Consider the following 27,476-nt stretch of genomic DNA (forward strand, 5'->3'; position numbering starts at 1 on the left):
CCCCCCCCCCCCCCCCCCGCCAAAAAAAAAACTCCCAACCTAACCTCGTATTCAGGGCTACGCTACAGATCAATGTGTAGGTCAATCAAAAGATAAAAAAAAAAAGAAACAATTAAAAAAAAAGAAAAAAAACAATATTGATTCATTAGACATAACGGGTAGCGACAAAACATATAGACCATAAAGATTGAAATGACGTCACACACCACAACACCCTTACGTCACGGGTCAAAGCCGACGCGTGAGATCGGATGTTTCTGTTGACCCTATAAATGTATATTAATAGTCTAATGTTTGATGACTCAGTTGGCTTAACAGAGTTTAAATATTTACACAAGAAATGGTAAAGTGGTTTCCCGTTGAAGTGAAAATATACCATGATTGAACTGAATGTTTTCTAAGAGTACCAAATTATTGCAAAAATAGTCTTTTAAATTCCTATAACCAGTGATAGTCTTCAGAGAAGAAGCTTTTGGAAGACTGACGTAGCTGATTATCCAGAGAAGAGGATTGGCTAGACCCGTCACGTAAGTCAACTGATGAGAGAGAGGTGTGAATTGAGAATGCAATCCAGTTTCGCACCGCTCCTCGTGTCGTCAAAACATTAGACACTGACCAGGCAAGTGATCCAATTAACTTGCAGTGATGTGAACTGCTCCAGTTAAGATGTAGAAACAAGTGAACTTTAATGTCATTTAACTTTTGAACAGAAGGACATTAGGTGATACACTGCTTGGGTGACTGGGTGGAAAACATAACATGCTCTCAATCTTAGCAAATATAGTATTGTAATTGAAAACAAGAGTGATGAAAATCCCTGACTTTAACAAGGGTAATTTTTCTGCACAAACTATGTAAGCATAAAAGTGCACTGCTGATTTCCCATGTAGTTAAATATTGAAGCCACTGAAGGTATTACTGTCATACGTCTGTTAATCTCTAAATTTCTGTATTGGACTCTAGTGAATACGAAACATTTCAGTACTGCTACACTGATAATGAGGTGATCAAGAGAATCCGAAACCACCAAAAAATCCACATTTCCTCGGCCTCTTTTATACATGCTGTTCTGCATTTTGCCATTGTTCGGCAGTGATGTGTCACAAAGCTTCATGCATTAATTCCAGTACGTTTGGCTGTTTAAGTGTCTTATTATTTATCACAACAAGTCCATTAACTTAGCTCCAGATCAGTTCTATTCATTTCAGATTGCTGTGTTATGGTGAAAACTGTACAGTGTGCTCGATACCGCGAAAATTATCGTTTTCCATTTCTTTTATGACGCTTATCGCTCTGGCTCATGAGAGACCTCATCTCTTCTGCAAAACAATGGATATTCAATTAAAGAGTATTTGATTTTTCATTTTTCTCCAAAAAACTTGTGTAATGTTTTCTTAAGATAAACAATCTTTTATAAAATATCAATAATTAAGAATGTTTATTTGCAATGAAAACCAGAATTTTGCATGTGATATGTAATTAGAAACTAGAACTGTGCATTTTTCCTTGAAAAATGACCATTAAGTAAGAGTTAATTGATATATATTTGATGAATTTTGTATTTAAATTATTTAGGTACTCAAACCAAACAAAAAAAATTTATAGACCACAACAAGTTTCAAACTGCCATCTGCCAGCATACACAATTATGATTCTACGATGTTACCGTTTACATCATGCATATAAGTACATTACCATTCCGTATTTTTAATGCGTAGTGTTTCTCAGAAAATGTCTAAGCTGATTTTTCTCTGCAATCTTGTGAGAAACATTAAGAACAACTCGTTTGTAACCATTAAGTGTTCTGCGAACATGTTTCACTGTGAAGCAGTTAGCAGTGTCATCCATTTTCACAGTACGTATGAACAACAAGACAATCTGAGCACAAGTAGCATTTACAGAGACTGCGATATATACGATTTTTAAATAAAAATTATGTAGCTAAAGTGTGATTAAGAAAGAGTTGATGGCTGTTAATACACCAGTATGTCTTAAACGTTCTTTTACAGTGACACAGTAATGAGATATCTAATACGAGGGGCGGTTGAAAAGTTTCAAGCCTGAGATAGTTAACGTAATGTCTTGCACAAATGCCACCACCTACTGTTACCCTTTATGGGTATGCAAATTGAATTTCACAGCTCCAGCTTTGTTAGTTTTGTCGCTAGGATGCACTGTATACCATAGTGTAAGCAAAATGGCGAATATCAAAAGAATCCAGAACAGCGCTGTTATTGAATATTTCGTTTGAAGGGAATGTTGTCCAAGAAAATTCAGAGGACAAGCGGAATACACTTAAGGGCGGTGCTCTGTCTTGTGCAACAATGAAAAACTGGGTGTCCAACTTCAAATGTGGAAGAACGATTGTGGAAGATGCGCCAAGGAGTGGAAGGCCTCTCATCATTGACACTGATGAAACAGTCACTGCAATTCACAATTTGGTTTTGCAGCATTGTCAAACAACATTGCAGCACATTGCATTGCAACCACATTTGGAATCTACCATTGTCATGCTCATGACATTATTATGGATATTTTGGGAATGTGGAAAGTTTTTTTTTCCGAAAGACTTGAATGCAGATCAGAGACGGGAGCGTGTGCAGTGTTGTGAAGAAATCCTCTGCCAATTTGAAGCAGATGAAGACAGCTTTCTTTTAAGGTATGTGACAATGGACAAAACGTGGGTTCACTACTTTGATCCTGAGGCAAAGCAACAGTCACAACAATGGAAACATCTGTCATCCCATACACCAAAAAGATTTAGAGTGCAAAAATTAGCCGGTTAGGTGATGACATTGGTCTTTTCGGATGCAGAAGTGGTAATTATGATGGATTACTTGCAACAAATCAATCACTATTGATCATACTATTGCACCCTCCTGTGCCATTTGAGAGAAGAGATAAAGAAAATTGGTACACAGAGTTCTTTTGCATCAGAACAACACACCGGTGCACAAAGCCTTCGCAACACTGGAAACTCTGCGAGACTGCAGATTCGAATTGTTACGTCATCCACCATATTCTCCAGATTTCGCTCCATCAGACTTTTCTCGTTTCCCAAACCTAAAAAAAAAGACCCCAAAGGGCAATGATTTGACAATCATGATGCAGTGACTGAAGCTGTGAATGCTTGGTCGAAACTTTTCACCCCCCCCCCCCCCCCATCAGATTTATTCTATGATGATGAACGAAGTATAACAGATAAAGTATTAATCATGCAGATGTAAGAAATAAAAAAAAGAAAATCTCAGTCCACAGTGAATGATCAAAAAGTGCAAAAAACTGCCTGAAAGTGCAGTATTGTGCACGCTGCAAGTGTTCTGGTGTTGGTGGAGAAAGTCTGGCAAATGTGGGTGATTGCTGTGGATACAGGTCTCATGAGATTGGCCGAGTGCATGCTGTGCCTTCCTCATGAGCCTTACCCCACTATTTCGTTTGTAGCTATCAGTCCTAAACTAATTCTGAACAGACTATAGCTATGATTTGAAGAAAGATGGTTTCAGTTAACCCTCCTAATCATCTCTTGCTTCTCGTGGGTGCAGTGTAACACACAGTTGTGTGCTGAGAAATTCTGTGAATTCTTTCTGCCACTTCTGTGTGGCATGATCAGTTCTGTTATGCAGCACAGTAATGCACATGTCTGTACAGTTTGTTTGAATAAACTACTTCCACTCTGTCACTGAAAAACAAGTTTGCTGATATTTACTATTATCCTCCAACTTTCAATATTTCAACAAACAAATTATTGTATAAATAGTGTTTCAGTTGTGCTGGTCTTCAAGGTTGTTACCAACAAAACTCTCATTCAGGATGTGCTAAGACAGTATCTACTCCACTGCCAGGCACTGGCTGAAGCATTTGTAATCTATGTTGGCAGTTGGTACATGTTGGATTGCGGTGTGTGTGTGTGTGTGTGTGTGTGTGTGTGTGTGTGTGTGTGTGTGTGTGTGTGTGTGTGGGGGGGGGGGGGGGGGGGGGGGGGGGGGGGGAGAGAGAGAGAGAGAGAGAGAGAGAGAGAGAGAGAGAGAGAGAGAGATAATAGGCTGCAACCCACCACCATCACCATCTTCACTGAAACAAGGTCTACATATGTTGTATATGTATTATAGTGGACTGTTGTCACATTCCTTTGGTCATTCAAACGTTCTCATTGGGGTTAATCCAGTACATATCTTATTATAGAGGTAATCTTACAGGTTCACCAATTTCCATGTCTTACAATGTATCATTGAAAATAACCAGTTTTTGAAAATATAACTGGCTGGATAAAAATCTGCTCACAAGTGGCAGCAGGAGAAAACATGCATAAAAGTTAAGGAAATGTAAAACTTTTTGGAGTCAGTGGCTCCTTCTTCTGGCAGAAGGTTTAATGGGGGAGGAAGCAGGAAAAGGGATGGTGAGATTTAGGAAATGAGGAGAGTTACGCAAAAAATACCCAGAACTCCGGTTCAGGGTAGACTTATGAATGGGATTATCAGTAATACAATAAAAGTTCATAAAGATGCAAATTGAGCCCTCAGTCTGTCAACGATCAGTATAGGCTGCTCAGCTGATGTCCTTGATTCCGAATTTGTGCATTGTTCTCTGAGGAATATAGTCGCAGCCATCCAACAGTACATCATTGATGCAGAGCCTGTAACTCACACTGACTGGCAGGCTGCTGGCTAGTTTCCTGTAAGGGCTGCCTGACAGAGAAATACCAGGAAGTCATCAAGTGTCGCATGGCTCTCAGACATAAGCTACTTCCAGCTGTATCTGGTGTATTTGGCACCCCTCGATACTGCAGTGGCTATTACTAAAAAGATGAGCTGCATCAGGTTGCAGGCATCTTGACAGGGCAGCAACCTGCAGCACTGTTGTATAGATTGTGGGTGGACTGTAAGGCACCAGCCAGGCACCCCATTCCTCTTCTCTTCAGGGGAGCTGATGGAGCCATGTTTATGTGCAGGCTGTGGCTGTGGTGGAAACGACAGCTGAAGATACGGCACCGCTCTTCCCCACTGAGAAGATGGCAGAGCCATCCAGGAGAAGCAAACCTGGAAAATAGGACAGGAATCAGGCTAGGTCATTGTCAAAGAAAACTATTGGGCAATGGAAGGCAAGTGAGGCTTGCGGCAAGACTTCCAGGCCCAGGAAACAGGAGCATTGCTGAAGGCCGACTGAAGAGAAGAGCCTGGCATTAGCTCAGATGAGCTTGATCGGAGACGTCTGGGTCTGTGACCAGGTTGGAACAGCACAGAGTGGGTTCCAGATGAGAGGCGTGTGGTGCGCCACAAAAGTTGCTGTTGGAGAAACCCAGTGCACGAGTTATGCAGGGGTCACACTCAGAAGAGTAATAGTCCAGGGAAGGAAGTAGGGCCCCAAGAATGTGGGTGGAATGCCAGCAACAGGCAGGAAGTATGGCGGAACAAAGGGCGATGTGTCCCAGAGAGGACTTGGAGCGGACTGCAGGGTTAACAGAGGAGGGAGATATGCCACCATCTACCGTATCTACCCAAGTATAAGGTGACCCTGAATAAAAGACCCCCCTCAGCCCCTCTTTTTCTTAAGAGGATCCTTGTGAAAAATATATATTTTTAACACAGTCTGACTAATCAAAATTACAAACTTCTGTTGATTTAAAGTATTTGCCTAAAAAGTTTGTTACACATATTCTAAACTTTGTCATTTATTGATTGTCTACATTTTGATAATACAAGGAGAAATAAACAAAAAGAAATTGTTTGCATTAATTTTTATCTTCACTGCCTTTCTTTGTTTAGTGAGCCCGTCATTCATGCTATCACTATTTTAAATCGTGATCATCGTCATGCTAACAGGACAGGTTTGAAACACATCTTTGCTGTCACAATTATTTGGCTCTTTCTTCCGAATATGTTGCGATTTCTGAGGTTGTGGTTACTGTGGGACCTGAGAACACAGCTGCCTTTTTCTGAATATATAGCAGATTTCACTTCTATACTGATTTGAGAATGTTACACTGTAGCTTGCTTCTTGACAGATCATCTGCCTGCCACTCTCTTGTTTGCTGCATAGAATCAGCAGCTGACATCTCCCCCCTCCCCCTGCCCTCCTATTTTTCCATCGTACCTCACGACGAGAGTTGACAACATTTCTGCACGAAACACTACATTTGCCACTACGTCCAGTCTAGACTTTTATCATCTCCTGCAGAAAAGTGGGTTATTGTTGAGTATTTGTCCAATATTAAAGTCAGTTTGATTCTGGGTACAAATGGATTCAGGCAAACTGCAATTTAAAGTTGGTAGATATTCATAAAAAGCCAAAGTACCCAGTGTAAGTTCCCATGGTTTGCAGCATGGTGAAATTTGCTGCCTGCACATTACCCTCCCTCCCCCATTGTTGTAAAGTGTGTAGTGTTTTCTCTCAGTGTTCAAAGAAGTGAAGAGCAACTTGAATTTCTCATTTGCAACCCACATGACAAATCGGTACAGTTTCTCATTACCAAATAAAATATTGACTTGGATTCAGAATCAAGTAATGGACTTTGAAGGACAACATTTTTGAGTTTGCATGTTACACTTACTTTAGAGGCATTGTAAATATATGTGTACAGTATCTATGAGAACTTTTATTGCAAACCTGTTCAAATAGAATAAAAATTTGTAATTTGACAGAATTTAATGCTGAGTAATCGTGTGTTTTACAAATCTGTTAATTTTTAAACAAAGCATTAGGCTTTTGTAGTTCTAGTTCATAGTTTCTAAACTATCCCTTGCCTTGTGCCGTGAATCAAATGTCATGTAATTGAGCAAGACTGGTACTGTAATGAGTACCTCTGTGTATCAGGAAATCTCAAGCATATTCGAATGCAAATATTGTTTGCTAAGCCCTAGCCATTGGAATTCTTCAAAATACATTTGTATTCAATCTTAATGGCCAAAGCTTCATCTGTAAATGTAAGCTGATCCCTACAATCGTCCATTAAACAATGTAAAAACGTTGACCTCAGCAGCAATAGTTTAATCCGAGAATAAAAGATGGCCCTGTATTTTTTGAACGATGAACCTGAGAAAGAAATTCATTATATAATTGTATCTAAAAACAAAGATGATGAGACTTACCAAACAAAAGCTCTGGCAGGTCGATAGACACACAAACAAACACAAACATACACACAAAATTCTAGCTTTCGCAACAAACGGTTGCTTCGTCAGGAAAGAGGGAAGGAGAGGGAAAGACGAAAGGATGTGGGTTTTAAGGGAGAGGGTAAGGAGTCATTCCAATCCCGGGAGCGGAAAGACTTACCTTAGGGGGGAAAAAAAGGACAGGTATACACTCTCGCGCGCACACACACACATATCCATCCGCATATACACAGACACAAGCAGACATTTGTAAAGGCAAAGAGTTTGGGCAGAGATGTCAATCGAGGCGGAAGTACAGAGGCAAAGATGTTGTTGAAAGACAGGTGAGGTATGAGCGGCGGCAAATTGAAATTAGAAATTAGCGGAGATTGAGGCCTGGCGGATGCTGAAGGGCAAGTTCCCATCTCCGGAGTTCTGACAGGTTGGTGTTAGTGGGAACTAAGTGTTTCCGCTCCCGGGATTGGAATGACTCCTTACCCTCTCCCTTAAAACCCACATCCTTTTGTCTTTCCCTCTCTCCTGACGAAGCAACCGTTTGTTGCGAAAGCTTGAATTTTGTGTGTATGTTTGCGTTTGTTTGTGTATCTATCGACGTGCCAGCGCTTTTGTTTGGTAAGTCTCATCATCTTTGTTTTTAGATATATTTTTCCCACGTGGAACGTTTCCCTCTATTATATTCATATCATTATATAATTGGGTAAGTATGGTAGATGTACTTCTACATCTATGTAGATACTCCGCAAACCACTGTATGGTGCATGGTGGGGGGCAGCTATCCTGTACCACAGTCATTCCATTCCTGTTCCTCTTGTAAATAGAGTGAGGAAAGAATGACTGTCTATATGACTCTGTATGTGCCTTAATTTCTCGTATCTGATATTCATGGTCCTTATACACAATATCTATTGGCAGCAGTAGAATCATTCAGCAGACATTTTCAAATGCCAGTTCTTTAAATTTTTTCAATAGTGTTCCTTGAAAAGAACATCGCTTTCACTCCAGGGAGTCCCATGTTGAGTTCCCAAAGTATCTCTGTAACACTTAGTGCTGTTTGAACCTACCGGTAATGTATCTAGCAGACTGTCTCTGAATTGCTTCAATGGTGTCCTTCATTCCAACCTGGTGCAGATACCAAACACTCAAGCAGAATTCAAGACAAGGTCACACAGCATTCTATATGCAGTCTTCTTTACAGATGAACCACACTTCCTAAAATTCTCCCAATAAATAAAAGTCGACCATTCACCTTCCCTTCTACAATCCTCACATACATATTCCATTTATGCCCAGATATTTAAACGATGTGACTGTTTGAAGCAGTACACTACTAACACTGTACCTGAACATTACAGCTTTGTTTTTCCTACTTGTCTGCATTAACTTACATTTTTCTACATTCGGAGTTAGCTGCCTTTTGCCACACCAATCAGAAGTTTTGTCTTAGTCGTCTTGTACCTTCCTACAGTCACTCAACTTTGACATCTTACCGTACACCACAGCATCATCAGCAAATAACAGCAGATTGCTGTTCACCCCATGGGCCAAATAATTTATGTATATAGAGAACAGCAGCAGTCCTATCACACTTCTCTGGGACACTCCTGATGGTACCCTTGTCTCGATGAATACTTGGCTTCAGAGACAACATACTGCATTGTATTACCTAAGAAGTCTTTGAGCCATCCACATATTTGTGAACTTATTACATATTTTGTTGAAGTTTCGAGAACATACCTTCACCAAGAAGTCAAACAGTATATTGCTCCCTCCTACGCATATCTCGCAAAGAGACCATGAGGATAAAATGAGAGAGATTAGAGCCCACATAGAGGCATACCGACAATCTTTCTTTCCACGAACCATACGAGACTGAAATAGAAAGGAGAACCGATGAGATACTCAAGGTACCCTCCGCTACACACCGTCAGGTGGCTTGTGGAGTATGGATGTAGATGTAGATGCTTGTACCTTTGTTAACAGCCTGCTGTGGGGCACTGTGTCAAATGCTTTCTGGAAATCTAACAGTATGGAATCTGCCTGTTGCCTTTCATCCATAGTTCACAGTATATTGTGAGAGAAAAATGCAACCTCAGTTTCACACAAGCAATGCTTTCTAAAACGATGCTGATTGTTGGACACAAGATTCTCAGGCTCACGAACGTAGCTTATATTCAAACTAAGAAAATGTTAAAGGATTCTGCAGCAAAGCGATGTTAGGAGTATTGGTCTGTAATTATGCTGGTCCGTTCTTTCCCCCCTTCTTATGTACAGGAGTCACCTGCACTTTTCTGGTCACTTAGGGCTTTGTGCTGGACCAGAGATTCGCACTAGGTAAGGGGCCAATGCTGTAGAGTACTCCTCATGAAACCAAACTGGGATCAAATGACGTATTTGCTGTCAAATATTTCAGTTGTTTTTCTGCCCCAGGGATCTTTATTACTATGTCTCTCTTATGAGAGTCTGTCCAATGGTCAAATGGTGGTATGTTTGTACAATTCCCTTGTGTAAATGATTTCTTGAACTTCGATTTTTGTTTTTCTATCTTCAACTGCCACATCAGACTTTTCAACAAGGGAGTGAATGGAAATCTCAGACCCACCTAGTGATTTTAAATAGGAGCAGAATATTCTTGTGTTCTCTGCCAGATCTTTTTCTAAGATGTGACAGCGTTAGTTGTATGCTTCGTGATTAGAACAAATCTCTTCTAACATTTGCTTGTAATCATCTGTGCATCTCTTTTGAACTGAGAGTACAACAGCCTCTGCTTCCTCAGCATCTTCCAAATTTTGTTATTAAATCATGGTGGATCTTTTCCATCCTTTATCCACTTACTAGATACCTTACTCTCCAGACTGTGATTCACAATCTGCTTGAACTTTGCCCATAATCCCTGTACGTCCATCTTACAGGAACTAAGTGATGCTGCTAACAACTTAAAATGAAATGAATACCCCTAGCTGCATACAGGCATTGATATAAGTCACCCTATTTGTAGCGACAAGGTCGAAGATATTTCCTTTGCATGTGGGCTGCTGAGCTGGCTGCTCACGACAGTTTTCAGAAAGTGTGTTCCAAAGTATTTCGCATGATTGTCTTTCTGTACTCCTCCTGTAATGAATCCATAGACATCCCAATCTATACTTGGTAGGTTAAAGTTGCCTCCCAACTAGTACTGCATGATCTGGGTATAAGTGCTACTTACCATAGACTTTCAAACAATGGAAAATCCAGGATGGAATGTAACAATATGAGAGAAGGAAAGTTGCTACTCACCATATAGCGGAGATGCTGAGTCGCGATAGGCACAATAAAAAGATTCGCACAATCATAGCTTTCGGCCATTAAGGCCTTTGTCAGCAGTAGACACACACTAATGTGTAGTTTCAGCTCTCTGAGACTTCAGACGTGTGTGCAAGTTGCGCCTGTGTGTGTGTGTGTGTGTGTGTGTGTGTGTGTGTGTGTGTGTGCGTGTGTCTACTTCTGACAAAGGCCTTAATGGCCGAAAGCTATGATTGTGTGAATCTTTTTATTGTGCCTATCGCAACTCAGCATCTCCGCTGTATGGTGAGTAGCAACTTTCCTTCTCTTGTATTGCTACCATAGACCTTCTGATAATGACTCTAGAACTGTCACAGTAGAGTTGAGCAGCTGGTAAAAACATCCAACAATTAGCTAGGTTTCACCTAGACCTCTTAAACATGACCAGATAGCGTGACTGTCACACTCAACATCGACCACAATAGAGTCAATATTTTCATTAGCTGCAGTGAACACACCCCTCCTATGGCCTCTCATCTGTCTTTCTTATATTCATTCCATGACTCGCTAAATATCTCATAGCTTTCCACTTTGGGCTTCAGCCAGCTCTCGGTCCCGAGAATAATTTTAGTGCGAGTACTATCGTGAATGTCAGTAGTTTCGGAACTTTGTTATGAATACTTCGAAAATTTACTGATAAAATTTTGACAGTCAAAGAGTCTGTATTATGAACACAATCTGACTTCCCTTGTTGCGTAGCAACTGACAAGTGTTTATCTGAGTACCTTAAATTACCACCTGGCTTAAAAAAAAAACCTCATATGGCCTCCATAAGTTCTCTGCAACTCGAGTAGCTGCTTCCTTTTTGTAGTGCACTCCTGACCTATGAAGGGGAGATCTAAAAATCTGCAGCCAAGACCATCACAGAATTGACTAAGCCTTTGGTTGAGACCCTCCACTCAGCTCCAAAGCAAATTACCCTGATCAGCTCTGGGAACAATGCTACAAATTGTGAGCTCTTCTTTCACCCCACACACGAGGTGGCTCCACCAGCCACCTGTATGAAATCTGAATGCCCTCATAATCCATGTGACAGGCATTGTCGGTGCTAATGTGAGCCACATCTTGCAGATGACTGCACACTGCATGCTGGATAGCCACAGGCAGGGCCGCCTCCATATCTCGGATGAGCCCCCCAGCAGACATACTGAGTGCACACTGGCTTTCTTTTTAGCCCTGAGCAGTGTCTGCCTTAGGGCCCCCATTTGGAGCTCACAATAACTATGAAACCCCTCCCACTCATGTGCGTGCTGGGACCCTGCAGAAGCAGCTGTCCACTCACAGGGTGAATGGGCAAGGCCAAACAGCCAGTCTCCACATTTGCCCTCTGCTTAGAGTGATGCAAACGCTTTACCGCCCTTCACTCACCCTGCAGTGAGTGTGGATCCACCACGGCAGGTACACTGGGATGTGCCTTGGTAGCAGAACCTGTGGGCAAAACAAATGACACCCGAAGTGTTCGTGTGGCCAGCCAGATTTTCTGCCACCGCTATATCCCGAAGCAGCAGGCTGAAAGTGACTGACCGTAACCAAAAGCACATTCAGCTGTTTGTGAACTGCGGCCAGCTCCTCCTGTGTCTGCACGCAGCATGCACACATCCTACTCATCCTAGCAAGACTAACTGAAGAAGTAAACTATAAAAGCACACAGTATCCCAGATATGCGACTTGCTACCCTCCTGATCTTTTGTTTCCATGGAGAAGAAATAAAAACTTTTAGGTTCACCGATGACATTGTAATTCTGTCAGACACAGCAAAGGACTTGGAAGAGCAGTTGAACGGAATGGATAGTCTTGAAAGGAGGATATAAGATGAACATCAACAAAAGCAAAACGACGATAATGGAATGTAGTCGAATTAAGTCGGGTGACTTGGAAGAGCAGTTGAACGGAATGGATAGTCTTGAAAGGAGGATATAAGATGAACATCAACAAAAGCAAAACGACGATAATGGAATGTAGTCGAATTAAGTCGGGTGATGCTGAGGGAATCAGATTAGGAAATGAAACACTTAAAGAAGTAAAGGAGTTTTGCTATTTGAGGAGCAAAATAACTGATGATGGTCGAAGTAGAGAGGATATAAAATGTAGACTGGTAATGGCAAGGAAAGCGTTTCTGAAGAACAGAAATTTGTTAACATCGAGTATAGATTTAAGTGTCAGGAAGTCGTTTCTGAAAGTATTTGTATGGAGTGTAGCCATGTATGGAAGTGAAACATGGACGATAAATAGTTTGGACAAGAAGAGAATAGAAGCTTTCGAAATGTGGTGCTACAGAAGAATACTGAAGATTAGATGGGTGGATCACATAACTAATGAGAAGGTATTGAATAGAATTGGGGAGAAGAGGAGTTTGTGGCACAACTTGCTAGAAGAAGGGATCGATTAGTAGGACATGTTCTAAGGCATCAAAGGATCACAAATTTAGCATTGGAGGGCAGCGTGGAGGATAAAAATCGTAGAGGGAGACCAAGAGATGGATACACTAAGCAGATTCAGAAGGATGTAGGCTGCAGTAGGCACTGGGAGATGAAGGAGCTTGCACAGGATAGAGTAGCATGGAGAGCTGCATCAAACCAGTCTCAAGACTGAAGACCACAACAACAACAACCCTCAGACATAGAATCACGGAATGTGGGAGAACAAAGGTGTGTGCACAGTCAAATGCAAACCAAAGGGAACATGGAAACAGGACCAGTATCATTTAAACATGGAGCAGAACGACAAAAACACAGTGTGGAGGCACATAAATGCAGAGAGGAAGACTATCTGATATAGCACAATACACTGGGAATGAAGTCCTGGAGACAAAAAGTCATAAAAACTTCACTGTCGTCGCCAATGTAGCATCTGTTTTGTGTGAAGCTTGCACAAGAAGAGAATGGTGTCCCCATGCCAAAGGGCAATAGAACCTCCCAGCACAGTAGTACATGGTAACGTTGAGCAACTGAAACAGATTCCTAGTAATGGCAATGTGAAGATTGTCTTGCTCTGCTGAAAGATTGTAACTAATACCATAACAGTTCTTGAAGGTGCAGTTTAAGTTCTCAGTCTGTCACGTTTGAGAAACACTGTTGGTATATGCTGCACTGGCTATGCCCTAGATTCTGATGTGATGTGCTGCATTGTGATGAGTGTAGTCTTAACACTTCCGAACTGGATAGTTGATTTTGAGTCTTGAACTTGTACTGACTGACGAGTTGCTCGACAGTGTACTGTAATGACTGCCCAGCAGAGGATCACTGGGAAGTATTCTAGTGTCAACTGGTTCGCGGATGCGAGTTAGTGTGGGTGGCATCAAGTGGGTTTAGCAACTCCAGAACTGCAGCGGTCTTCACAGGAAAACAGAGCTGCTTTGAGTTCCAGGTGTAATGACAGGGCAGCAACCTGCAGCACTGTTGTGTGGTGCGTGGCTCGATCTTAAGACACCGGCCAGATGCTACATACAATGTGTAAGATAATAGTTGTCCTTGTGAGTAGAATTGTCTTTGTCTTTCAATGTATTGATTGGATTGTATATGATTGGATGGATGAAAGAATCTACTCATCAAGCAGCAGTAGAGGAAAGTGCATAAACTTAAATAAAGGCCAATGAAATGTGCAAGCTTTCGGAGGCAGTGGCTGTCTTCTGGCAGAAGGGTTGTAGGGGAATGAAGAGGGATGAAGGAGAAAATGACTGGCGAGGTTGAGGAAAAAGTTCGAAAAATTGCGCAGAACCTTGGGTCAGCGGAGACTTACTGGACAGGATGAGAATGAAAGACACATACTGTGTATAAGAAAATGTAGGAAGCTATTTGTTATTGAGCATGCACAGATGAACAGTGTGTTAATTTTTGTTCCCAACATACCCTGAAGGAAATTTTTTTTAGGGAATAGTGTATATTTAGTGGTATTTCATTGTTTGTTGACTTTTTAGGTGGGACATTGGATTGAAGAAACAGTGGTATATGAGGATTGGTTGTACTGAAACTGTGGTGTAGAAGCTTCTCAATTCCCACTTTACCATTCACCACTGGATAATTTTTAAAAGTTATCCACATAAACTACATTTCTACTTTCTTGAGGTCTAACTTTTACTCATAGTATGAGTTCATGCACACTAACAGTATCCCATAGTTGACAGAGGAGGAGAGAAGTGAACAGAGAATTTCTGCTGTTATGTATGAGAGACTTAAAGCCAACTGAATTGTTTTGGAGGGAAAAAACTACTTGGAGTATTGATAAGATTTTGTCTGATCATCTGATTATAATTTGCTGAATTTAATCATCTCTGCTGGCAGAAGGTGTTAAGACATATATAGTATTTTTGTTTCTGATGTTTAAGCCTTACAGAGGCAGGCAATGCCTCGCCTCCCCCCCCCCCCCCCCCCCCCCCCCCGCTCTCTCTCTCTCTCTCTCTCTCTCTCTCTCTCTCTCTCTCTCTCTCTCTCACACACACACACACACACACACACACACACACACACACACATACATTTGCTTGCTAAACCTGTAAGAAGTAGAATGTTGAAAGGCTACCATGTAGTCATCTGATTTATAGAGTGGAGCAAGTGAAGGGTATTGAACACGAGTATCAGCTAATCTTTCATTAGACGTTGTATATTAATCAGTAAACATGTTTATGACAAGTGATTTGTTCCAGTAATGAAAGTGGATTACTACCCTCAAATATTTTTATATGCATTATTCAATATTTGATGTAAGTGACAGGCAAGCAGTTCTGTTGGCATTAAGTTAGTTAAACATCAGATATGAAACATGGAACACTTACGAACACTTTCCTGAAAGGCTAAGGCTACTATCAGATGCATTTTGGAAATATTGTGTGGGTGTGTGGTGTAGCTCAGTGTAGTGTGTCCAAGTGTGTATGTGATCAACAACAAGAAATCAAGACACAGAGCTTTAAGTGTACAGAAGAGTAGGTATTTATCACATATGTTTTGAAACAGGTGACAAATTTACCAGGATAGTGGAAATGTTATACCTGTATTGACGTATTTACTTAATTGTTGAAATATTGATAGTTGCGAGAGTAATAGTAGATATTGGCAAGCTCCTTTTTCAGCCACAGTTTAGATTACTGTAAAGTTTTTACTGGTAGACACAAGAAACATGTTTGATCACAATATGAATTAACATCACTTCTGTTCACAGGAAGAGTTTCATGCAAACGCTGCATGTACAGTGTTTATTGTGTACAGTTTAGTAACTCTTCCTGTAAACACACACACACACACACACACACACACACACACACACACACACACACACACACACTAAAACCTTCATTTTAAAAATTAAAATAGATTTCATTTAGATCACATTTCAATTGAAGAGCCTCAGCATTAAAAAATAAATAAATAAAATAAAAAAAATCACCTGGTTCACAAGACAGGTTGTTAGTTTATTGTTTGTTTCAGGGACAGGGGATTCATTTTCATCTTGCGTACACTGTGCCTGTTTTGTTTTTCAGCATGTATCATCAGAATTTAATTTCATTAACTTCTGTAAGAGGCCAACACAGTGTCTTGTATGAACAACATTCTTATAGCCACATCTTGATTGTGAGTGCTGTTGCTCGTATGAATTCTTCTGTGGTTTGTATTGTCGAAACAGTTTTTTTGCTATCATTCATAGTGAAAATTTGTACTGGTTTAATCAAATATGGAAAAAAATAGGCCAATGACTGAAGTGTATTGTAATTGGCTTTCTGTATGTAATTTGTGTGCTGCTGACATTTAAATATGCAGTTGAGCATTTTTCTTTTAATGAAAATAAAAATACAAGAGTTTAATTTTTTTAAGGAAAAAATATAATGTACAACCCACAAGTCTTCTACTTTCCTTTCTTTCAGTGTTGTTATAATAAAGTACGAGACTAACTGGTTAAACAATTGGTTTCAGTTACCGCACAACAGAAAAACCAGGATGGAATGTAAGAATATAATGAAAAGGATAGTTGCTACACACTGTTCAGCAGAGATGATGAGTCTCAGAATGGCACAACAAAAGACTGTTGGGTAGTTAGCTTTCGGCCAAAGCCTTTGTCAGACATAGACACACACACATGCACAGACTCTCACAAATGCAGATGAGACACACATGACTGGCTCCAGTTGCCAGAGACTGTGGTTGTGGTTGTGGTTTTGTGTGTGTGTGTGTGTGTGTGTGTGTGTGTGTGTGCGCGCGCGTGCGCTGTGCCGAGTCAGCATCTCCACTATACAGGGAAATGCAACTGTCCTTCTCTTTATGTGGTTTCATTTATGATAGACATAAGAAGGGGCATTAAAATAGATGGTGTTGAGTGCTGTATTAGTGATAACCAGTTTCAGAGTTTAATTTTCAAATAAAAATGTATTTCCTGTTACAGAACTTCCAGTCTCTTGTTGCCAAGATCCAGCGTGATGCTGTTTGGTGGCTGCACGACACAGCAATTAAAATGTATCATCCTACTCCCCAAGATTTTGTACATGTTCTCCATAAGGTAGGTTTGTCATTCATTCATATGGACAATATAGCTTTGCTGTTAAGTGAATATTCATGTTTTCGGTTTTTGGTTGCGTGCATGGGTAATATAAGAACCATATTTTGAAAAAGAGGAAGTAGTTTGTCTTGTTCCTGCATTACACTGTTCACTTGGCTGCCTTTGCATTTTTGATCCTATGAGACATCTTCTGTAAGGTGCAGCTCACACTAACAATGAGGCGATACAATGTGTAGTACAATATGTGATGCGAACTACATTATGAGAAGCAACAATACAGTACGAATCATGTTTCTGTATCAATTACAGTCATGAGCTCTCCTGAAGATGACTTTATTGTGCCTTATCATTATTTAAATCTCAAACAACTGAAAAAGAAAAGGAAGTACTGCATCCACTCGTACAGTGTCATTAATATCAAACATAGTTCAACTGTGATTTTTCATGAGCTCTTTCAACAAGAACTCGAATTTTATAGAATGAGTGCAGAAAATTTCCACTTTTTGGAGCAACTAGCATCAGCTACTCTGACAAAGCAGGGTACAAATTTTTGACTTGCTATTTCTCCTGCCGAGAAGCTACTCGCTACAATAAGGTAAGTTGGTGAAAGTGTATGAGTGATGTTAAAGAAGCTGTTGCAGAAAGTTTATTTTTAGTAAGATCACACAGTGTAGTGTGTTCTTCAGTGAAGTACACATATAAGTAATGATAACAAGATAAAGGGCTACAGCTGTTCATTATGTAAGATAGAAGATGATTCAGGTTCACATTTAGTTACAAGAGATGTTTTGGATATAAAGTCTGATTAATCACTATCAGTGTGTAGCTGTCGATGGTGAATTCTGTGGAGGGATAGACAATGTTGTTAGAAATGGAAGACTTCCATGATGATGAGCAAATTTCTGATGTCTCCTTCTCTGTTTAATCCAGTTGCTCATTCAAAATCAACAGGAATGTTGCCTTTAGAGCTTGTCTATACGTGTCACTAAAGTTTCTTGAAGTCTTGGGGAAAGAACTGGGTGTGGGGAATCATCCAGTCAGTTTCATCGCTGATGAGTCCTGATGTCTTTTCATCTCTTTAACTTTTTTATTTCTAACTAGTCAACAAACGATTTTTTGGCTTCACTCTTGCTGGCTTCAACTTTTCCTTTTTTGGGAGGTGGTTGTAGTATCATGTAACATTCAGTCACATAACTTGTAACTTTTGAATTATGACAATTTTACATTTCCTGAGGGTCTGTGGTGAAATTCAAAATTATCTCATTTCACTTCAGACAGTCAGGAGATGTAAAATTGTCACTTTCCTGAGCATCTGAGCCAGACAACAGTGTGCTCGAAGCTGCCATGCTGTCTTCATTTTCCTCAGCTGGATGTACATTTTCAGAAGATCCCTTCATGGGGGGGGTCGAATAATATGGTTCCTTTACTTTTCTCAATCCTAATAGTGGAGGTTTCAGCTACCTTCAAAATTAGTGCAGATTTTTCTAGTGGTCATGGCAAATCTGTGCTGAAAATGAAGACAAAGTAAAGTAAACACAATGTAGATATATGTTTAAAAATGAATTGAGACTGTATCAGTTCCTACATTTGTGAAACATTTGACAATTTTATAGATTGTGAAACATTTGACAATTTTTTAGATTTTTATGTATGTACATTGTGGAGAAGTTTGGTATTTTTTCCTGTGTTGGTTATTACACTACAGTAATTTATAATGTAACAACACAAATAACCATTAACTGTTATGACAATGCATCTGCAACAGTTATTTATGCCTGTCCCAGATCAGAATATGTGGAAAATTGTTGCAGATAAATATGCTGAGTTATGCAGTCTGCCAAACTGTGTCTTGTGTTATTGATGGCGGGCGCATATGGGTAAATTGTTTTAAGAACATGGGGTCTAGAAACATCAATTACAAAGGTTATTTTTCAGTTGTGCTGTTTGCTGTTGCTGATGCAAATGACATGTTTGCACTGATTGATGTTGAGACCTCAGAATGAACGCCGAGGAAGCAGTATTGTGCCACTCTTTGATTGGTCTCCAGTTGAAAGAATGCAAATTGAGTGGTCTGGATCCTGTTTGCCTGCAAGGAGATTAGAATGATGAGCTGTTCCCATACTACAGGGTGGTGCACACATAACGTGTCTATATTTGTTTCATACATAATTTATGAGTCGCACCAGATGTCCCATTGAGTATGGAGAAACAAGTAAGTTACAAAATGACACTGATTTATGATACTGTCGCTAGGGGACCAGTATTTATGGTGTGGGCTACCAACAGCGCAGCAGTGATTGGCAGTCATGTTACTTTTGCGCTGGACAAAGTCCTGTTGCGGCTCAGAGGTGGTTTTGGCAACAGTTTATCACATGGTGTGCCCATTTCAAGAGAACCGTTCACAGGCTGTGCTCTCAGTTGGTACAGGAAGGACCAATATTGGAAGTGAAGCAACCTCACCTGAGGGCTTTTTGTTCACCAGAGAATGTTGAAGCGATAAGAGTTGCTGTAGCGGGAAGCCCTGGCAACGATGCAGAAAGGCAGCAGTGCAACTGGGCTTATCCAGGCACCCCGGTCAGCAGATTCTTAAAAGTGACCTCTGAATGTTCCCATGCAAGATGACCTCTGCTCAGAAGCTCACTGCAAAACTCAAGTGGCAGAGACTATTGTTGTGGGAGGATAGGGAATAATCTCTGAATAGTGTTTGGTCTTCTGATGGGGCATATTTACATTTGTGTGGTGTGGTTAACAAACAAAATGCATGCTTTTGGGCTACTGAAAATCTGCAAGTCTTCTTGAACATTGTCATGCTTTGAGGATTATGGTGTGGATTGCAATTTCTAGTCAGACTTATTGGATATTTTTTCTTTGAGGAAACTGTGGACAGTGTGCATTATTTGAGCATCCTCCACAGTAACTTTGTTCCACAGCTTCTTGCTACTATGTTGCCAAAAAAGACACAGTAGTTTATGCAGGGTGGAGCAAGCCCACATACTGCAAACACATATGGGTTTTCTTACATGAGTGTTTTGACGTGCTTATCATTTGCCACATTTCCAGATTATTTGAGTGACAGACAGATTTGACCCCCAATAGTCCTGACCTCAAACCATGTGACTCCTTTCTTTGGGGGCGTGGATTGGAGTACTGAAAGGAACTGAAACATCCATGATTTAATGAAGCTCAGGTGCCTTGTTCATCAAGCTTGCAGCAAAGTCATGGAAGATATGTGCTGTAAGGCTATTGCGAACATCAGTGTTTGTGTGAAGGAAGTTAGGAATCAAAATGTTTGGCATATTGAGCATGGGCTTAGTTAGGACAATCCTCAATGTTTTCCATGGTATCTATGTCCCTTTGAGTTTGTCTTACAGTAAAGTGTTTATTAAAAAACAAAATGGTGACATTTCGTGTGCAACACTGTACTTTGCTGGCGATGAGGCTTTCCCTTTACTTCTGTATGTCATATGCCTGTTTCTGAAAAGTGTGTTGAATGATGTGAAAATAATTTTAATTTTTGACTATATAGAGGTCAAAAGAGTGTTGAATGTGGTTTTGAAGAGTTAACATCCAAATTTCAAGTGTTTAAGGGGCTGATCACCTTCAAAGAGGAATGTAGCATTGTGACTGTAAAAGCAGCATGTGTGTTGCTTCACTTTGTGTGTTTTTGTGACATGAAGTTTCAGCAGCCTTCAAGTTTTACTCATGCACACCTGCTGTGCCAACAGTGGCTGATGGAAGTACTTTGGAGGAGTCGTTGTCACAGCCGCAAGCTGTTCCCTTACGGAACAAGCTGCGTAAGTACTTTCTCAAGTCAGAAGGAGCAATTCCTTCTCAATGTGGGTATTTCATAAAAATAGCATTATCTGCTGCTGCATTTCCTATAATTGCATTCAAAGTGACTAAATAGTGGAGCATAGGTTAGCAGCATTTGACTATGGTGCACAGTGTGCTGAAACTACCACTTTCATATTGTTCTGAGTAACTGTGTAGACCTACTGATGCATGCACTCCAACAGAGGGTGCTGACAGAAAGACCACATGTCTATCCATTGTTGTTAAACTACTATGCAAAAAATTATTTTAATTGCATTGTACTTGTGTTTATATCTTAATAGTAAATGACAAGAAAATGCACACTGCTTGATTATTTTCCGTCAGTTCACAAAAATCATTGTTTCTGTAGATCACAAGAATATAGGCCACTCAGGTCCACATCCTCTCCTTTGGCCAATGTTACCAGGGATAGGTATGAAGTAGCTACTTTCTGACTGATGGTTGAAGTGGGGGCAATGTTGAATCGCCAGATCATCTACTGATTGCAGTCCAGTTTCACTTCAGTGACAACGTACTATTGAGCTACTATACATTTAAAAACTGCTAAATTGAGTTACTGTGGATTTTCTGTGTAACACTTCCATATCCTCTGAGTACGTATTAAAGCAAACTATGTCATGAGTATTTTTGTTCTTATGTTGACGAAGTTGTTTTCTTGCAACAAAAGACCAAAAAAAGGTCAAAAATCATTCAAATGATTCGTGGGTGGTAGTGGATGTGTGGTACAGCCTTTCTGAGTCATGTTCTCCTGGGTGCTGCTATGGAACTTTTTCATAATTTTTACACTGTCCTGACATCCAGTGATTCAACTGGAACCATAGCTTCAGCTGTTTGTTGAAGTGGCAATAGACAAATTGCATTCAAAGCTGCAGGTTCAAATGTATTGAAATGGGAGCTTGCTCAATATGAATGGTTGGAATTAATGTTTTCAGAACCTTAAATCTGGGCTCCTCCATTTCAGTTTCAAATTAAACAATTTTTAGAATAAAATTAATATTTTGCGATTGCAGATCAAAACTGTAAGTATGTTATGTGAATAAGAAACTGCAACAAAAAAGATAACAAATTAAAAATGATGGTACAGGTACTAAAACAAGTCTTACCGATTTCTTTCATTTGTGTTGCTTTTTTCCTCCATGCCAAGCTGCTCATATCTGTCCTTGAATATGATTGCATTGTGTAATCCCATAGACAATGACTTTTTTTCAAGCTGGATGAAAAGAATCATCTTCAAACAATCCTCCTGTGTGAACAATATGTTGACTATATGCAGCAGAGAAATAAATTCACAGGTGAAGAGGTCTTTCCAGCTTGAAAGCACAATGTGAGTGAATGCTTCAGCTTGTATTGGCAGTATATGAGAAGAAAGATGTGACAGCTCCTCAGAGTGTAGCATGTTGTAGCTCGTCGTGGCCAAATGTTAAAGATTCGTCACATATTTACTAATCACTGGAAAGAGGTACAGCTCTCCTTCCATTGTTAAAAACAATTTCCATATGTTAGCTACATTTCTTAAGCAGCAATATATTCACAATATTTTACTTTACTTCAAAATATCGCAGTAACTGTGCCTATAATAAGAAGAAAACCAATTGATTATAAAACTGTAATATCAAACTCCAACAATGGAAAATCAGGGGTGTAATAATGACAGTATTATGAAGAGGATAGATTGCTACTCCCCATTAGGGCTGTTTGTAAAATCCGATCCTCTTAAAAAAAAAAAAATATTTTTTTTACTGACATGATAAATAATGAAAACATCATTGCAAAAGATAGATAGGGAGAGTACAGCTCAGTGACAAAGCAGACAACAATGCAGTCAACACCGATGATTAGCTCGCTGCCCTGTTGCACGAACATCTGTTGTCAGTATGGCACGAAATACCCGGACTGCTGCCGGCTGCTACCTATCAAAACTGGGGAGTTCATATGCTGCTGTAGTTCCCAGTGCCTGTACTGTACAGTGTTGTGTGTCGTTCTGTTTGTTGACTGTGTGTTCTGTTGTACACCTTACAAAGATGAGTGCTGTAACAAAAAAAGAGGAAATTTGTGCCTTTGCATCTAAAATTAGAAGCACTAAGACGACTTGACAAAGGAGAAATATTAAACTTGCTCTTGAATATGGTGTCGGTGAAGTTACTGTTGGTGACTGGCGAAGAAACCGACTTAAATTAGAACAGTTTTCTTCACAGAAGTACTCACACGAATCTCTCAGTCGAAGAAGTATACAGAAGTCAGACTTCGAAAAAACAAGTGAGATATTGTTCATGTGGTTTACCCAACAAAGACAGAAGGGTGCTCCGATTTCTGGCCCAATCTTGCAAGAAAAAGCTTTGTTTTTCAGAAACCAGCTGCAGGAAGGAGATGACAATTTCGCCGCTAGTGAGGGCTAGCTCGACAAGTGGAAGAAGAGGTATGGAGTGCGTCAACGAGACGTATGTGGGGAAAAACTCTCTGGTGACGCTCAGGCCATTTCAAAATTTATCGTCGAGTTTAAAAAAATCATAACTGACGATAATTTGTCTAATGAACAAATATATAAATGTGACGAAACTGGGCTAAATTTTAAAATGTTACCAGCGAGAACACTTGCTTCTTGTGAAGAAAAAAGTGCTCCTGGGCAAAAAAAAAAGCAAAGAGCGGCTCAGAGTTATGGCAGCTTCAAATGCAACTGGAAACCACAAACTAAAACTAGTTGTAATTGGGAAGTCTGCCAAACCAAGAGCATTCAACAATGTATCCATCTCAGCTCGTCCGGTTGTCTATACACATCAGAATAATGCCTGGATGAATCAGGAAATCTTCAAGAACTGGTTTTTTAACTCATTAGTGTCTGACTGCAAGAATTTTTTAAAAGAAAGGGGACTGCCATGCAAAGCAATTTTGCTCATGGAAAATGCGTCCTCACATCAAAGTGCAGGAGAACTGCAGTGCGACGGTATCCGCACCTTGTTTTTCCCATAAAACATTACCTGTCTCATTCAGCCCATGGATCAGGGCGCTCTGGAATGTCTAAAAAAAAAGTATCGATGGCGATTGCTACAGTCAATCCTGCATTCCGAAGACAACGAAGGCATTGTAGGAACTTTGAAGAAAGTGACTTTGAAAGACTTGTGTACTGGATTAGCGAATCTTGGAGCGAAATAAAGTCAGACACAATTTCTAAGTCATGGAGAAAAATTCTACAATAAAGTATGCCAGACACAGAAACTGAAGATTTAGCAGATGAGGACGATCAACCATTGTGTAATTTAATCAGAAAATTGCCAGGGTGTGAAGAGGCAGAAGAGGTGGAAGTAGGCGAGTGGTTAAATTCGGACGAACAGTTGTAAGTGACAGACTCTTCTATAATTGACATGGTTAACATTCCATCACAATGTGAGAGTGACGAGGATGACGAGGCAGAGGCTGCACCGATGATGAGTCACACCGATGGCTATACTGCTCTCGAGGCCGCCATATGCTATGTGGAACAACAGCCTGAGGCGACAGCAACTGACCTACTGCTCCTGAGACGGTAGCGTGACATTGCTGCGAGGAAACGATGTAGCTTCGCCAAACAAAAGACACTTGACTAGTACTTGTCTAAATAAATAATTATTGTTATTCTGCCAATGCAAATGCATGTGTAAATACTTTTATTTCAATAAAGTTCATATTTTGACCTGTATTACTTACAATATCATAATATTTCTTTTTACTATTTAAATTTCGATAGTCCGAGTTTTCGATAGTTCGAGGTGGTTCCGGTTCCATTCACTTCAAACTGCCGAGACTCTACTGTATATCGATATTTTTTTCTAAAAAATATCAATATATATCAGCAATATTTTTTCCCACGACGTATTGATATCACAATGGCAATATCAATTGCCAACATTTTTGTTTTGTATTATATTTTTTCACAATTTGTGGTAAATATTTGAAGTTGTTGTTTTAAACTGTAGTCGAACATAATTTTACTTTCACTATTTGAAGGAGTCTTACTACTGTTTGATCTTTCATCATGCCCATCTCCTTGATGGTGTGAAGCAGTTATATGTGTCACAAAATTAGTAGTCTGATTCCACATGGGGATGGTGGTGTAAATGGAATAATAAGATTACCTATGCAAAGAAATAGCACACAAGTTGCAGTAAAAAAAAAAAAAAAAAAAAAAAATTAAACGCAACTAGTGTGCTATTTTTTCACTTTGGCGTTCTTTAAAAACAGTTGCTGAAAATGATGAACAAAACTCTAAATGACAAGATTCTGCTTGTGTCTGTGTATGTGTGGATGGATATGTGTGTGTGTATGCGAGTGTATACCTGTCCTTTTTTCCCCCTAAGGTAAGTCTTTCCGCTCCCGGGATTGGAATGACTCCTTACCCTCTCCCTTAAAACCCATATCCTTTTGTCTTTCCTTCTCCTTCCCTCTTTCCTGACGAGGCAACCGTTGGTTGCGAAAGCTAGAATTTTGTGTGTATGTTTGTGTTTGTTTGTGTGTCTATCGACCTGCCAGCGCTTTTGTTTGGTAAGTCTCATCATCTTTCTTTTATATATATATATGTGGGGAAACATTCCACGTGGGAAAAATATATCTAAAAAGAAAGATGATGAGACTTACCAAACAAAAGCGCTGGCAGGTCGATAGACACACAAACATACACACAAAATTCTAGCTTTCGCAACCAACGGTTGCCTCGTCAGGAAAATATTCCGTACTGTCATTTCTTGTTAACAATATTAGCTTATTCCCAAGAATAAGTAGCTTTCACTTGGTTAATACTCAGCAAAATCAAACCTGCACTTGGATTGGACTTACATAGCTCTTGTGCAGAAAGGTGCGCAGTATACTGCTGCATTCATTTTCAGTAAGCTACTACTAGAATTCAAAAATCTTAGCAGTAATCCACGTGCTTTCAAATCAAAACTGAAGAATTTACTCCTGGCTCTCTCCTTCCACTTTGTTGAGGAGTTCCTTGAATAATTAAGCGGATTCTTGTTGTCTTATTGATTGTATTTACTTAAACTTATTGATTGACTTTTTTTGGGTTCGTAAACATTTTATTTTTATCTATTATTACTTTTATGTTGTAATTTCATGTACTGACACGTTCCATGACCTTGGAGATTTGCTCCTCAATTTGGTCCCACGGAACTTGATGTGTAAATAAATAAATATATATATATCCTATTTTCCCATCACCCTCCTGCCCTCAGTCTTCATTAATCATTGTCCTACATCACCTATTCCCTTTCCTGTTCCCACTCCAACACTAGACAGCCCTATATTCCCCCAGTGCACCCAGAGTCTGTTTAATTCTATCCTTTTCCGCTCCCCCCTCACCCTGCCCCACGTTTAACCTCCCAATTGCACCCAGCTGCCCTACCCTCTCGACGTCGACCCTGTGTGTTCTGATGGGCAGCACTTGACCATCCCCCCACCCCTACCCTGCTATCCCTCCTCCCCTCCACCTCAGCCTCCTCCTTATCCGACTACCCACATTGTTTCTCCCGTCGTGCACTGCTCCTCGCTGTCTGGCATCGTCGGATATTGTGGTCATGTGTATGGCAGTTGTGTTTGCATGAATCTGTGTGTGTATGTTGCCTAATTCTGATGAAGGCCCTTTTGGGCCAAAGCTTATTTGTTTAACAGTTTTTTTGTTGTACTTATCTGTGACTTAACATTTCCACCATGTGATGAGTTGCAATCTATCCTTTTCATAATATTGTGGTACCAGACTGTAAGATGCGCAAAAATTAAATTTTTTTACCACATAGTTTCAAGGTCGAATGAGTAAGACTGCACAGTGGAGAACACATGTGAAGGAGAACAGTGCTTTTTACCTTGTGTCGTATGATAGAAGTTGTGTGGAGCAACCAGCAAGCCTTCTTGCGCCAGACAGTTCAACAGATATAGGTATCAGTGTTCTTTTGGTACTGTCCCAATGTGAACAAGTTAAGCTGCTTCCACTATCTTTCCGTGAGCTCTGCCGATGCAGATTGCTTCTGCGTCATATCACAAGTCGCATCAGCTTTCATATTGCATATCATGTTGCTTCATTGTAAATTGTGTGAAAGAATTAAATTGTATAAATATACATTATTCACAGTGTGTAATGACTCACTAATAACTCATCATTATTTGAGTAAGAAAGCTAATTAAGGTTGCAGTTAGGAAGAAAAGGAAATAACTTTAGAAAATTATGTTTTTTAAAGGTTCTTTTTATGGAACATCAGGAACACTATTACAACAAGGATATGTGGCCACCAGAGAATGAGCGAAGTCTGATGTTCAGGTTAGCCTCTGAGGTGCCTGTTTTAGACAACACCTTAATTAATATATTCCTCATTGGACTTTCAAAGGTAAGCATCATGAGCTAATGAAATTTTAATCTAATATTAAGGCATTATAAATTACTCTGTTCCCTTTGATTATCCTTTTTTTCCTTGATTTATAAACAAGTTGGTATTATTGGAGATTCGTATATCGGTGTTATTGCTGCATTCCTAAGGGGTAACAAAGTTATCTATTACTAAATTTCTGAAGTGGGGAAAAAGGCTCATTAACAGATGACTGGATTGAGCTTGTGTATTGTGCAGGATAGTACTGAAGTTCTTTCATAAGGAATGTTAAATGCAGTAAATAAAAATTCATTTTTGTCAGTATTTGTAGACTTGTACCGACAATCACAATTTTATGAAGAAAATTATGAAAATCTATATTTATCCTTGTTCTAAAAAGTAG

The 27,476-nt window shown here is 39.9% G+C and overlaps 1 protein-coding gene across 5 annotated transcripts in view; it reads left to right on the top strand.

The window, feature by feature from the left end:
- The window catches only part of LOC126094616 (integrator complex subunit 1), a 301,226-nt gene that overhangs the window by 92,441 nt on the left and 181,309 nt on the right, over positions 1 to 27,476 (top strand). For all 5 annotated transcript variants that reach the window (XM_049909116.1, XM_049909125.1, XM_049909100.1 and 2 more), the window contains exons 11-12: positions 16,797 to 16,910; positions 26,948 to 27,094. In XM_049909116.1, coding sequence (XP_049765073.1) covers positions 16,797 to 16,910; positions 26,948 to 27,094 — 261 coding nt within the window. The remainder of the gene's footprint in view (positions 1 to 16,796; positions 16,911 to 26,947; positions 27,095 to 27,476) is intronic.

The sequence above is a fragment of the Schistocerca cancellata genome, chromosome 1 (genome assembly GCF_023864275.1).
Source record: "Schistocerca cancellata isolate TAMUIC-IGC-003103 chromosome 1, iqSchCanc2.1, whole genome shotgun sequence".
In the NCBI taxonomy this organism is placed as follows: Eukaryota; Metazoa; Arthropoda; class Insecta; order Orthoptera; family Acrididae; genus Schistocerca; species Schistocerca cancellata.